Source organism: Oryzias melastigma, linkage group LG18, assembly GCF_002922805.2.
Source record: "Oryzias melastigma strain HK-1 linkage group LG18, ASM292280v2, whole genome shotgun sequence".
NCBI classification, from domain to species: Eukaryota; Metazoa; Chordata; class Actinopteri; order Beloniformes; family Adrianichthyidae; genus Oryzias; species Oryzias melastigma.
The window spans coordinates 17800493-17815535 of record NC_050529.1 but is presented as its reverse complement, the minus strand read 5'-3'; the positions used below and the strand labels follow the sequence as shown (position 1 = coordinate 17815535).

The following is a 15043-nucleotide window of genomic DNA, read 5'->3' as shown; positions in this document are numbered from 1 at the left end:
TTCAAAGCGTACAGTCTCTGTCATGGTTTTGTCATGTGCACTGTCCACCGTAGCATATTACATGGTACATGGTACACCAAATTTCTCAACTTGACCCATAAACTTACTATAAATGACCAAAGGTAAGTATAATGTTATTATTCTGATCGGCAGAACGTAACCTGGTTGACACTTTCAGGAAGACATCAGAGATAAGCAATGTAGTCATTTTTCCTCAATAATAATAAAAACATATTACTTGGATTATTTTGTTCATTTTTTTTTCTGGTTCTTCAGTCGACTTCATTTGTGTGTGAGAATGTCTGTATGAGTTTAAAAAGATGTATTTTCTAAAAAAAAACAAACAAACAATAATATATATATATATATATATATATATATATATATATATATATATATATATATATATATCAGATATAGTAGATCTTAATTATTGGAGTAGAGAGAGAGTTTTAGTATGTGAAATAAAACTTTCATTTCGTACACTGAGCGTAGTGTAGCAAAGGTACAACTTGGATAATATTTTCTTCCTAAATTTGATCAAAGGAAACATTCGTAGAAATAAGCGTGATTTTTTTTGGGGAGCAGCGTCCTGTTGTGGAGGGCCAAAACCTGATATTATGACATTTAAAAACTTGTAACGTTTTACACAGAAGTTCACTGTGTAAGACTCAGTGTTGATTCATGACTAGATTTCATATCAAATGTGATTTTCTCATTAAAGATTTTATCATTACTCCTTTAGGGCACAAGATCCAGAATACTATTCCTTGAATGTGAATACTAAGGATGAAATAATACAAGTATGTATTAGTAACACAGCAATAGTTTTATTGATTCATCAGTTATTTTCTTTACATCTCTCCGCTGCCACTCTGAACATACTTCTCCCATCGCTGCTGGCTGAAACCGACAGTGAACGGTCATCAATTACTACAGGCATGTGAGAGACTCACTACCTGAAGTACGCTTCGCGCTCAGAGAGAAGTATCATTACCTCTTCATCGTGGTTAGCGAGACCAATCACTTTAGAAACACATTTCTCAAGTTAGAAACTATAGAAATGATCCCTGAAAGTATAGTCTTAACCTTCACTGTGACAGTATCCAAGTACTAGTACTTCAAAGCGTACAGTCTCTGTCATGGTTTTGTCATGTGCACTGTCCACCTTAGCATATTACATGGTACATGGTACACCAAATTTCTCAACTTGACCCATAAACTTACTATAAATGACCAAAGGAAAGTGTAATGTTATTATTCTGATCAGCAGAACGTAACCTGGTTGACACATTCAGGAAGACATCAGAGATAAGCAATGTAGTCATTTTTCCTCAATAATAATAAAAACATATTACTTGGATTATTTTGTTCATTTTTTTTTCTGGTTCTTCAGTCGACTTCATTTGTGTGTGAGAATGTCTGTATGAGTTTAAAAAGATGTATTTTCTAAAAAAAAATATATATATATATATATATATATATATATATATCATATATAGATCATAATTATTGGAGTAGAGAGAGAGTATTAGTATGTGAAATAAAACTTTCATTTCGTACACTGAGCGTAGTGTAGCAAAGGCACAACTTGGGTAATACTTTCTTCCTAAATTTGATCATAGGAAACATTCGTAGAAATAAGCGTGATTTTTTTGGGTAGCAGCGTCCTGTTGTGGAGGGCCAAAACCTGATATTTTGACATTTAAAAACTTGTACCTTTCTACACAAAAGTTTACTGTGTAATACTCAGTGTTGAAACATGACTGGATTTCATGTCAAATGTGATTATCTCATTAAAGATTTTATCATTCCTCCTTTAGTGCAGAAGTTCCAAAATATTATTCCTTGAATGTGAATACCAAGGATGAAATAATTCAAGTATGTATTAATAACACAGTAATAGTTCTATTGATTCAACAATTATTTTCTTTACATCTTTCCGCTGCCACTCTGAACATACTTCTCCCATCGCTGCTGGCCGAAACCGACAGTGAACGGTCATCAATTACTACAGGCATGTGAGAGACTCACTACCTGAAGTACGCTTCGCGCTCAGAGAGAAGTATCATTACCTCTTCATCGTGGTTAGCGAGACCAATCACTTTAGAAACACATTTCTCAAGTTAGAAACTATAGAAATGATCCCTGAAAGTATAGTCTTAACCTTCACTGTGACAGTATCCAAGTACTAGTACTACAAAGCGTACAGTCTCTGTCATGGTTTTGTCATGTGCACTGTCCACCGTAGCATATAACAACGAGTTTTACCGAATGTCACATTATAATTCATCACCCGATTAACAAAGAATTAAAAGTACACATAATATTTTAGCGCGGAACCTTTTAGATGTAAACGTTTAATTTAAACGAAGTATATTTTGTACAACAATAAGTTCCGATCAATCTCGTCATATTCGAACTCCAACACAAATGCATTCTAAACGTACAATTTTCCATAAAACACAAGCTTTTAACATTTGTTAGAGCAATCTTTACGTTATTTTTGTCAGTTTTACCCACAATGCCATGAGGTTTATAGCTCCTCCTATACTACTTCAATTGGTTAGTTTTATCCCACGTGAGACCCTGTTTAGCTTTTCAGCTAAAGCATAGTAGAGTATAACACGTATTTTTGCAGGTAGAAAGTATATGTACTGTCGCAAAATACATTTTTAGTTGTAGGTTTTAAGCCGCATAGCATATAAGATATAAGAAAACTGAATAAATAATACAAACAAATTTTACGTTCCATCAAAATGATGAGCTTACGTTCTACATTTGCGTCAAATAAGAACTTCCGGTGCCAAACGAAGCAAAGGAATAATAGTTCCTACCCTGTTCATACATTTAAGAAGTCAACTGATTGAAGCCTTTATTATTGAGAAGCAATGAAGAATTAAAATAATAATAAATTAAAATAAAATAACAGCCACAGGGAAATGTAAACAACAACGATGAAACAGTAAACTAAATAAATCACAAGAAGAAAAGGGGTGAAATCAAAGTAAAATCGAATTATTTTCCAAAAGGCCACCAATTAATTATGAAATGTGAATAAAAGGGTATTGAAGGTATTCAAGATCTGTGTGTGTAGAATTTATCTATATTTTGGTTAGCTTTTTATTTATTTATTTTGTGTTCCTTTTTTGAGTTTTTAAAATACGTAAGTATTCGTGTTGAAATGTTGGATACAACTTTTCGTGTTCTGACAATTGTCTAAATGATGAATGACGATAGACATTAAACACATTTAGAAATAAAAACAACGTTTAGAGAACTTAATTTTATCTATTTTTATAGGTAACTTTTACAAATCGGGTTCGCTGTTCTTAGTCCAGTAACTATTACGTCATCAAGAAGCGACACTGAAACGTTGGCTAACGAGCTATCTATTGTGGCTGTATTTAAGTATTATTCAATGTTAGTGCCTTTACCATTTTAAAGTTAGACTTTTAAGGCGTCATTTTCACCTTTGATAGACAAATAATATTTTGGGAGTTTTTTTTATTCATTTATTTTATGAAGTTCCACACTTATCTTACTTATTAATCCGAAGAGAATACACACGTCACATGTATTGTGTGTAGGTTATAAGGGTTATCTCGGGGTATGTATCCACGCAGTCTAGTGAAATGGAAAATGTGGAGTCTGATAAATGTGAAAAACAGATGAACGGAGTCTCGGAGCTGATTGATCTGCTTCTTATCGATGTGGAAACAAACGTGGACAACAGAACAGGAAAAGAGACTATAGCGTGTTCAGTAAGTATTTACCTTTAAATTAAACAACAGTATTATAGTATAAAGGCTCAAAAATGTGTTTTCAAGTGGATAACACTCCCAGTTCCTATCAAATTATTAATGTAACTGTTAAACAAATAGATGAATGACTTGGAAAACCTTGAGATATTGTGATAAATAAAATCCAAATGTGATTTTTACTGTATTCAATATTGGAAAAACAAGAAAAATTCCTTATGTTATTAATATTATAATTAAAAATTAAAAGTATGAAGCACAATATATGTCCTCACTTTGTTTGTAGTAAACAAATTTTATCATCCCTTAACACAAAGTAGTCTATTTAAGTATACTGAAAGTTAGTCTATGCTAAATAGGACCCAGTATACTTTTTGTTTACTTTCTTTATATCTATATATATTGTAAACCTAAAATGTTCAAATTTAATCTGAAGAAGTATTTATTTAGTGCACTAACTAAGCTAAACTTACATCTATAGTAAACATGCTATACTTACTCAAGTATACCTAATATAATACACTTCAAAAGTACTACTTCTTGCTAAGATATTGCATTAGAAAGACTAATTTTTTGTTTACTTTCTGGTAATATTTATTTTTTGTCTTTTGATGTAAAGAGAAATGTGTTGAGGAAGCAGCGGCGGTGGGAGAGGCAACTGGCTGCCAAAAAGAGCAAAAGGAAAGAGGAGAAGCAAAGGAAGAAGCTCGGGCGTGAGCATAATACTGGTAAAGATCATTGGAAGTGAAGAAAAAGTTGAGTATATTAAAGTACTGGAGATAAATACTGTTTTCTTTCGGCATTGTTTGTGTTTATTTCCTGTAGAGTCAAACACAGACAATCTTCAGCTCAGCAAACGAGTTTGGAAGGCAATCACCAAAGAACGTCTCGCTGAGGCTCAGAGTACGGGACTCAAACTCTGCGTCGATCTGAGTATGACTGATCGGATGTCTGACAAGGTGGATGTCTGATAAGTGTCTGGAAACATTTCCAAAATTACGTTTTAAATCAAAACAGTTTGCCTGAATTTGCTTATCATTTTTTTCTGTCTTATCAGGAGATAAGTCGGCTTGCTGGTCAGTTAAGGCGGCTGTACGGCTCTAATAAGAAGGCGACTTGGCCGTTTCACGTGTTCCTCACAGACCTGAGAGAGGACAGCCGGCTCTACAGAGAATGTGTTCGCATGAATGACGGATTCCTCAACTACACGGTGATTCATGTTTTTACTTTTTCTATCAAAAAGTATCGAGCAAAGCTTTGCTAAAACACGCAAATAAGTCATAAAGAAAAATTAGAAAGCCAGATCTAAAAAGTTGATGGAATAAAATTGACTTTATTTTATTTTATGAACATATTTTTTCATTTTTACTGAAAAAAAATCGCTGTTCAGCCTTCGTTTCTCATTTTTTCCCTTCTTTGTGTTTCTTCTTGAAGATGGACATAACAGAAAAAGGTGTTTTGGACCTTTTTCCTCCAGAAAGTGTAATCTACCTCACTCCAGATGCTGAAGAAGGTGACTCACTGATTGAATGATTTGGTTTATTTATAAATGTAGACAATACAAGAAAAATAAATCACACCGATTTATCAAATTCATTACAGAAATAATGATCTGCACTGATAAAAGAAAAGAAAAACAAAAACACACTTAAGTCACATGTGATTCATTAAATATAGTGATTATTAACTAATCATCAGTGCAATAATGGTCATCAATATCAATGAGTTCATTTTTTTAATTTCACTTATGAACCACCAGAGGGCGTCATCTTACCACAGCTGCATCATCTTCAATTCTAAATTAAATTATACAATGTTTTGAGAAACATTGTGAATATAACAGCAAAAAACCCAAATTTTCTTTTATCTTTCCAGCTTTGGAGACAATGGATGCAGACAAGGTGTACGTCCTCGGTGGTCTTGTGGATGAAAGCATCCAAAAGGTATAAACCAACAGAACAAAAGAGACATGAAAATGTTAATATTGTGTTGTCACAATTCACTGATTAAATTTAGCTCAGAGTTTTGTGGGTTTTATGTGTAAGAGGAAATTTTAATTTAAAACTGTTTTATTTTATTTTTTATTTTTACAGAAGTTGAGCCTCTCAAGAGCCTCAGATTTGAGTCTCCGCACAGCGAGGCTGCCTATCGATGAGTACATGATAAAGAAAGAGAATGCCAAGAATTTTCACTCCAAGATTTTGGCAGTTAATCAAGGTAACATGATTTTCATCTTGTTAAGGATTTAATGTATTTTTAATACTTTTTCAAAATAATTATGTCTTTTTCCAGTTTTTGACATCTTGCTGACTTTCTCTGAGAGCGGAAGCTGGACTAGAGCCCTGCAGGCTTGGTTCCCGGCGGGGAAGGGTTACGTGATCTCAGCAGACGGTTCACCTCCACCTGTGGCAAAGACTCAACATCAGAGTCAATGACGTCTCTAGTCAGAATTGTTTGGACATCATCTATTAAAAACTCTAAAATACTGTTTTGCTGAGGACTTTACTGCCATTCTGAAGAAAAACCACACACTGTTTGAGTCTGTCTTTAAATGTATGAATGAAACTTTTGACTGTGTGTGATTCCCTTCTGTCAGTTTTCAAACAATCCTGTAAAAATAGCATAAAAGATATTTTTTAAATCTTGATTTTACGTTTTTATTATTTTAAACTCTCAGATTGTATTATGAAGCTTACACTTCAACAAAGTCATTTTCCTGACTTTCATAGTGCCTTGTTACGTTCAGGACTGAAATGTTTCTTAGTGACTTCAAAGCTGACAATTTCTTAAAAACAACATATTTTATGAAGCATAAATATAAAAATATTATACATACTTCAATTGCATTAAAAACCCAAAAGTAAAAAGGCTTTAATAGATTAAAGTGTCAGCATGTTTTTATTTTAAGGTTAACTAAAACTAATTAAATGTGCTCCATCTGAGGTGCAAATCATAGCACGTTACCAGCTAAAGTGCTTCTCGTGTGATTTATGGAAGTTTTACTTGAGAAGCTTGAAGAACACTGATAACTACACACTTAAAGAACTCACAGAGGCATGTGCACGGATAAGAGAAAATAACTAATCCACAATAAGTTCATGTTGGAGCTGCACCACCAGGAATTTGTGAATGACTTGACAGTTATCATCAAGCACCTCCTTTCAGGAGTAAAAGGCCAAGGAGTGCCGCTGACAGATTTCTGTGTGTAGAATTCTTTTACAGAACAATGTAACTGATGTGGGAACTGATATAGAAAGTAAAATGCAGCCACTTCCACCCACTCCTGGCACATTTTTAAAGGCAGCACTCCTTAGTTTTCCACTTTTACTGTATAAGAAGAAGCGTGGCTTTTTCATGGAAGCTGAAGAATCAAGATAAACAGCAAGAGTGAAAGGGATCAGATAAGACTTCTACCCCTCAGGTGATAACTGTGTGTGGAGGACAGATTAGGTAAACCGGTCTGAACATGTTTGAGAATGGTGAGTGTGGCCCAACTGTGGAAAACACTGCAGATGTTTATCTATTCTTATGTTTTTGATAATTTGTATATTTGCATTTGGAAGCTTTCTGATTCATTAGACAGTCTTGGAGCAAAAAAAAAAAAAAAAAAAACAAAAGGGCAAGAGGCTAAATCTGTAGATACTTTGGAGAGTAAAGTGACATTAGCTTTCAGGCAACTAATGGCACAGGACATTTGAAATTTGCTCCCCACATTTGATGTATCTCATATCTCTCTATACAAGTATACGCCGACTCAGCTGCAGACTCAGCTAGAAACCATTTGGTGGCTTACTTAACCCCCCTAATCCAGTTACTTAATGCTGAGAGTCTATGGAGAGAAAATAGTGTCATCCTGATTTGGGCATGTGTAATTCTCGATTTGTAGCTCATACAATAAATTTTGTGCATAAGTACAAAAACTATGAGAAAAAAAATACACATGGACTACTTAAAATTACAACAGTTTGAAACTAACTAAACGCACATTTATTTTTTAAACTAAGCATAAATTGCTTGTTAAGCACACAAAAAATCCAAAGCAACGCACAAATCCAAAGTTAAACAAAACAAGAATCCCACAAATCCAGAATTACTCACAAACTACACACAAACAAATCCAAAGTTACACAGAAGTCAAGAATAATGCAAACACAAATCCAAAGTTACACACAAAACAAGAATCCCACACCCACAAATCCAGAGTTACACACAAATCAAGAATTATGCACACACAAATCCAGAATTACACACACACAAATCCAAAGTTACACACAAAACAAGAATCACACACCCACAAATCCAGAATTACTCACAAACTACGCACACACAAATCCAAAGTTATACAGAAGTCAAGAATAATGCAAACACAAATCCAAAGTTACACACAAATCAAGAATTACGCACACACAAATCCAGAATTACACACACACAAATCCAAAGTTACACAGAAGTCAAGAATAATGCAAACACAAATCCAAAGTTACACACAATTCAAGAATTACGCACACACAAATCCAGAATTACACACACACAAATCCAAAGTTACACGAAAGTCAAGAATAATGCTCACACAAATCCGGAATTATACACACAAATCAAAAATTACGCACAAATCAAGAATTACGCACAAACAAATCCAGAATTATAAACACAAATCAAAAATTACGCACAAGTCAAGATTTACGCACACACAAATCCAAAGTTAGACACAAATCAAGAGTTACGCACACACAAATCCAAAGTTAAACACAAATCAAGAATAACACACACACAAATCAAGAATTACGCACACACAAATCCAGAATTATACACACAAATCCAAAGTTACACACAAATCAAGAATTACGCTCACACAAATCCAAAGTTATCCTCTAATCGGGATGATATTCTTCTCTCTCCATAAGTGCCAAGCAGGGAAACATATCAGAGTCTTTTGTCTTTGACTTGGCCTGGTTTTGAACTCATGACTTTCCAGTCTCAGGGCAGACACTCTACCACTAGGCCACAGCAACAAACTTTCACAAGTCCATCGAAAGCACTGTGCTCTGCTTGCCCATTTGAGGAAGGGGGACGTCATCTTGATGAAACTTTCTCCCTGAATTGAGGGGAAGCTGGTTCAAAGTTGGCCACACTCCAGCCCACCAAATTCTCTGTTAGACCAGTAAAGGACGCAGAAGGACAAAACAAGTGAAAATGAGCTGTTAGTGGAGGATGACACTTTCTACTCATCCCACTCTTAACTCAAGCATTCCTGTCGTCCTCCCCCTCTCCTCTGCATTTTCAGGGCAAATGTGTTTCACCTCATGTCTGGGTTTTACTAGAGCGTAACTATATATCAGTAAACGCTGGGAAATGACAGAGAATCTTGCGACATTCATCTCTAGTTTTTCACGCTCTGTTGGTGGAAACTTCAGAATGAATCACTCAGTCAGCATTTACCTCCTTTTTTCTGCTTGAACAGATCAGTCTTTCATCTGCTTTTATCTGATATGAGTCACAAAACTACAACCAAAACAGAAGCAGTACAATAGAAGACCAACTCCAGGGAAAAGTCAGAGAGTCAGAGGTGAATTTTTAACAAACTCTTGCCGCTCTGCTGAAAAAATGCCTTAGAAATGACAGCTTTTTTTTTAAAATTTTGGCGAAAAACACCACCTTCATAATAAAAAGACCACAAGGAATTTTTAAAATAGACCAAAAGATGATCCAAGTGGGACTTTAAAGGCATATTTTTATTGTGTCAAATGAAAATGTAAATAAATTCACAACAATCAGACAACTTCTTTAGACTTTTACATGTTGAGTTTGGGTGGTTTCACTAGCAAATATGGCATGCTTGTTTTTATTTTTTAAATAAAAGTATTTAAAGAGTTTCAGGGGAAAAAGTCAACATTAATTGTAGAATAAAATAGCCTTTCAAATCCAGATTCTATAATTTCGTTCTTTTGACCTCAGGAAATTCATGATTGCTACTGACGTTCCAGATCCTTCTTTCCCACAGAACTACATCATTGAATGGCAGATTGGAAACAATGGGACTTTCTTCTGTAAAAAACAAGTATAAAACAGCAGCACAGATATTTAGAAAATGACGAACACGCTGAGGGGATCATATTTTTCGTTTGCAGACAGAAAGAAAACAATGAGGACATTTGAGATGTGTATCGTTGCTAAATATGTCTGCACCTAACGGAAAAACAAAGGATTGATTGTTTCTGGTTAACTGTTAAGCATGTGAAACTACAAAAACAATTTTAAACATATTTTGAAATGTGTAATCCAATAACATTTCTTTTAAACATTACACATGGGTTAACAGGTCTAAATAAAGGAAGGATCAGTAAAGAATGTTTATTTAAAACCAATCTGTTCATTTAAATGGGTCATTTCCTCCAGAGAACAAATGACTTCATCTTTTAGCTTCAAGTAAACATTTCCAAAGAAGAACAAAAGGACAAATGAAACTAAACCATTTCTGCTTTACTTGGGATTTATTGAGTATTCATTTTATTTTAGATACAACAGATTCACATTCAAAGACAGACACACGAGTGACTCAAAGTGAAAAAAAAAAAAACGTTGACTTCTTTAAGCTGGATCCCCGTCACGCCTCATTTCATTTATGACACGACTCATTTATGCTTCTGTGTTGTCTCAACTATTGCACAGTATTTAAGTGAGTGTTAATGCTACATATTTGCTACAAACAATATTTGCTTTAGAGGGTTAAAATAACAGATTTGAAGTGCTAGTGCTTTATTTTAACTGTTGAAATTTGCTCAAGGTTCCAATATTTTACTTTGTTAGACATATTGCAAGCAATTGACAAGTATTCGCATGTCCATCCACTTCTTCCCTTTGGGGTCACCAGACCCTAACTTGGCTACTGTTGGTCAAAGATGGGGAACACTCGGGACAGGTTTCCGTAGGGCTACACACTCACACACACACCTAGGGACGATTTGGAGTAATCAATCAACTTTTGAAGCAGGTTTCTAGAATGCAAGAGGAAGCCACGCTTGGACACAGAAAGGTCAGAGCTAACCACTTCTCCTCTCACATGTGTAAAAAAATAAAAAAAAATAAAATGGAGACACATATGAAAAAGACAGGTAAAGGACAGTGAAATCAATTAAAACCAAATGAAAAGTGAATTAGTCAAATGATTATCTCTGGAATGGCTCATGTTTGCAGGTCTTAAGGTTTTGGATTAAAAAAACCCTTAGGCTTGGTTCTTGGGGAGTGCGTTCTGTTGGTTGAGCTGCTTCTCCAGAACAAAATGGACCAGCTTCTTCACCCAGGCGGACCGCGGGTTCAGACACACCTTCTCCCCGGTCACCAGGCCAGCTCTAAAACCAAAGATTTAAACAAGTTAATGTAAAAGACTAGACCTTAAGCAGAACTATAATCCCTAACAAAATCTTTACAGATGACACACAGATATATTTTTTCTTTTGGCCTCATTCCACATGTCAGATTAGGTAAAGCTCTAGTTTAGCTGCAGACTTTGCAACACATTTTAAAGTCAGATACGAACAGTAGGGTATGCCACCATTAAAAGCTGTAAAATAGCTCCAAACCACAATTAAAATGTATAATTCTCTCATGGATTGTAAAAATAACAATTTTCTATATTTTCTTTCACTATCTTTGGACATATCATTTAACCCTATATAACAATTTGTGTTAGACACATTTCTGAAACCCGTATCTCATTAGCATGATCCAAACTTTCCTTTTAAAAATACATTTTATTCTTGTTTTCTGCCCTGTAGTTCAGCATCCTCCCACTAGGGGCAGTAGAAGGCCTCTTCTTGCTCTTTTCAAAATGGCTGCCTCCATGAAATCTCAGAAACATATTTGGTGTGAAAAAGTTGATCTAATTTTCAAGACCTTATGGTGAGAATATCTCATAGGTTGTTATCTGTATTTTTTAATGACTATTTGCTGTTTTGAAAGAATACAAAACTAGTTGATGAATAATTATTTGTGATCCAGTTACTCCGGATCAAATTTGACACATTGGGTAAATAAGGTGCATTTTTCCAGAACGTTTTTGTCAATATTTTTACATCTTAAACTGACATTGTTGTGAGCAACAATTCACTAAATCACCCAATAGGTCATAAGAGATCCTATCCATATCTCACAAAAAATGATATTACAAAAAATAAAGAAATTGTGGATTTCAACAAATGGTTTGAAATTCAAAGAAATACATTTTCTGTCAAATTTTTGATGTAGTTGGCTTTACAGGGTTAATGTGATTCATGTGTGGATGGGGATAGTTGATGGATATTTCCTGAGCAATATCTTCAGACTCATTGGCGTAGTGGTAGAGTGTCTTCTGGTAGATCAGGGGTTCCATGGTTAGGTTGGTTATACCAAAGTTTCTGAAAAAATCTAACTCAATTCCTTCTTGCTTGACATTCAGCATTTGGGGGTTGGATTTGTGAGTTTAACCCCCAAATGGTTCTAAAAGTGTGCAAAAAGTACTTCATATAAGCAGCTATGAGTAAAATTCTACTGCCAAAATTTTTTATCTTCCAGGAAAATATTCAGCTTTTTTGGTAGAATGTTTATTAAAAAATAAAGATTAAATTATGTTTAAAAAATGACTACTCCAATGAATATAACATGTGGATAAATAAACTAAACTACCATCTAAAATGTTTTTTTTATTTTATTCAAGCACATGTTTTGTTGTCAGACTAAAATGGAAATGTCTTTAGCATGGAGTCTTTTTTTTTGAGAAATTAGCAAACATTTTAGAAAAAAAAAAGACACTGTATTTAATTCATAAATAATAAAAGCAACAATTAAACAGTTGATCAGTTCGGAGTGATCTGTGTTATTCTCTTACATGATTTCTGTCTCAGGACAGTGAGCTCCTTCAGTGACCAGCTTGATGCTCTTCAGGTTGTCCGGAGGAATGATCCTGGACTCCACTTTCAGACATTGACAGCGTGTGTTGTAGTCCCTGTTTATTGGTGGGATACCTGCACACACAGTTGAAATCAGAACACTTAAAGCTATTGTCACAACTGCCCTTATGGGGGAATTTGGGTCCACGACCCTCCATAGACTTAACCCAAAAACTCGTAGGGGTCAACTCCACACGTCACTAGGTTGTGCAATTTTAACATTTTGTTTTACTCCCCTTGTCCTACCAGTTAAAAATGATAAAAGCCCCAAAACAAAAAGTTTGTTTTGTGCCATTTTTTTTCCTAAATAAATTGTAAATCACCAGTAAGCATGGAAGTGTAGAGATTTATCGGTTAAGGTGTTCAAAATTACTAACAATTTTGCTTTAATTTTCTTGGAATTTAGAACCTCTTCAGAAATTCTACAGCTTCCCTCCTTGTTCTAATTTATGACATAAATGCTGATTTTGCACTCCAGCATGTGTAAGTAGACTTACGAAATGTTAAAAACTTGGCACTTCTCTCTTTTTCTTCTGGTCATTTTCCTGTTCGTCACAACTCAAGTTCTTCAAGTCATGGAGAAGACAAATGTTTTATTCATTCTAGAGTTGTGTAATAAAGCAAGACACAAATTTAAATCTTCCTATAAGCCAAGCGTTCTCAATACAGTCTGATCAATACTCGCGTACTCTCCTTACAGAAAGTTGTTAGATCTCTTCATTTCTCATAATCATTTTTAGGGGGTTTTAGCAATAAAAATAGCTTATTACGGGTAGTTCCTTAGAAGTCCGTGTGTGTTAGTCAGAAGTAAAAAAAAAAAAAAAAAACCTTCTTACAAGGAAAAGTAGGTTCTGAAAAATCGCTTTCCATCCATTATTAATGATGAAATCATCACCTGTCAATGCAGTACAGGCTTTTTACGTCTGCTTTACTGCTGCAGCTTGTACTTGATAAATGTTAGTTGTTAAGTGGAAGAAATGTCAAGAGAATGTGTGTAGTATCTCACCATCAGTGAGGACAGCCAGGGTCCCAAGCAGAAGCAGAATGCAGATCTTCATCTTGATCGGTTGGCTTCTTGTCGCAGTTGAAAACTGATGAAAAGTTGTGAATACTGTTGATGTACTCTCCAGTATTTATACATACAGTGATCATGTGCTCGTCAAAACAGTGCACGTGTGTGGTTTCACTGTGTTGTGTAGCAGAAGACAGTCATGAGACCGAGGGTTCGGGGAGCAGCTGGAGGCCCCGTCGAGGTTAAGATTTGGTGAGGCTGCGGTCAGCAGTGTCATAAACATGTCAGATAGATGGGATGAGGTTGTTTTTGATAATCAGACGATAACTCAGTTTCAGTTCTGCATACTATAAAAGTCCTACTGTGCCCACACCATCTCAATAATCCACATGACACAGTCCTCCAAACAGTTTTTGTTTACTTGTGGTTTTAGAAATGATGTTGAACACTTTTTCCCAGGATAACTTAAAATAATCTTAGCTAAATCAATTGGCACACTGTTTCTATGCACTTTTCATTTGTTTTAGTTGTAATTTTCCACAAAAGTACATTCAGGGATTCAGTAGATGATAAGTTAAAGTAACAAACTCACACTAGATAGTCTCTATTGGAACACAATTATTTGACACAGTCTGGCTTCTTCTCTTTTCTCATAGAGATCCAGATCTTTGTACAGATGCTGCAGTTTTGGTGTTGGTTTCATATCCACCAATGCATGAAAACAATTTTTGTAAACACATTTTGTACAATGTAAATTTTAACCAGGGGTCTTCAACCTGCAGCTCCAGATCCACTCTCTCCATGCTGGCTCCTTGGCCAAACATAAAATAAGTCATGGAGACTGCTGACTCAGCAAAAGAGTCAGCAGCTCCCTGTTAATGGCTGCGTAACCAAAACAACCTAAAGAAAACAAATAAACAAAGCCCACAAACTAAGACTACCAAGGTCCGACCCCAAACTAAAATAACAAAACCCAGCAGTGTAAGACTGCTGAGGACAGAGAGGAGAAAAAGAACATAAAATAAATAAAATACAAATAAAACACATTTTTTAAAAAGTAAGGATTACTTCATTAGCATTTATTAAATTTATATTAGTTAAATATAAAAAATGAGGGCCGAGGTCCACATAGATGATAAACAATGTAGGTTTTTACATCCCTGTTGACCTGAAGAAGTTTTGTTTGCTCAATGAGGATTGCACAGATTTTAAAACTTTGGTAAAAAGTTTGATCTTTTATGAGTTAAAATCACATATTATCTTATGCTGCATAACATTGGTTACTATAGCTGGCCTGACCTGCACTGAGATGATCCTGTTTGGCACAGGGCATCTTTTATTTTGAA

General features: G+C 34.9%; 2 protein-coding genes and 2 non-coding genes across 4 annotated transcripts; 1 reads left to right on the top strand and 3 right to left on the bottom strand.

Annotated features, from left to right (window-relative positions):
- Positions 1 to 869: 869 nt before the first annotated feature.
- On the bottom strand, positions 870 to 1086 carry LOC112156535. The gene has a single exon (XR_002921001.1). It is a non-coding gene; the product is annotated as a small nucleolar RNA U3 (small nucleolar RNA).
- Positions 1087 to 1947: 861 nt separating this feature from the next.
- On the bottom strand, positions 1948 to 2164 carry LOC112156538. Its single transcript, XR_002921004.1, has one exon. It is a non-coding gene; the product is annotated as a small nucleolar RNA U3 (small nucleolar RNA).
- A 1176-nt stretch (positions 2165 to 3340) lies between these two features.
- trmt10b (tRNA methyltransferase 10B) lies at positions 3341 to 6249 on the top strand. The gene is made up of 8 exons (XM_024288072.2): positions 3341 to 3764; positions 4381 to 4489; positions 4587 to 4720; positions 4819 to 4971; positions 5196 to 5274; positions 5637 to 5704; positions 5855 to 5978; positions 6054 to 6249. Exons 1-8 carry the CDS (start codon positions 3636 to 3638, stop codon positions 6194 to 6196), a joined length of 939 nt encoding a protein of 312 aa, XP_024143840.1. The 5' UTR covers positions 3341 to 3635; the 3' UTR covers positions 6197 to 6249.
- Positions 6250 to 10178: 3929 nt separating this feature from the next.
- Positions 10179 to 13842, bottom strand: cxcl19 (chemokine (C-X-C motif) ligand 19). Its single transcript, XM_024288300.2, has 3 exons — positions 13692 to 13842; positions 12625 to 12760; positions 10179 to 11110 (listed from the first exon to the last, which is right to left on the bottom strand). The coding sequence occupies exons 1-3, from the start codon at positions 13741 to 13743 to the stop codon at positions 10984 to 10986; spliced, it is 315 nt and encodes a 104-aa protein (XP_024144068.1). The 5' UTR covers positions 13744 to 13842; the 3' UTR covers positions 10179 to 10983.
- Between the last annotated feature and the right edge of the window lie 1201 nt (positions 13843 to 15043).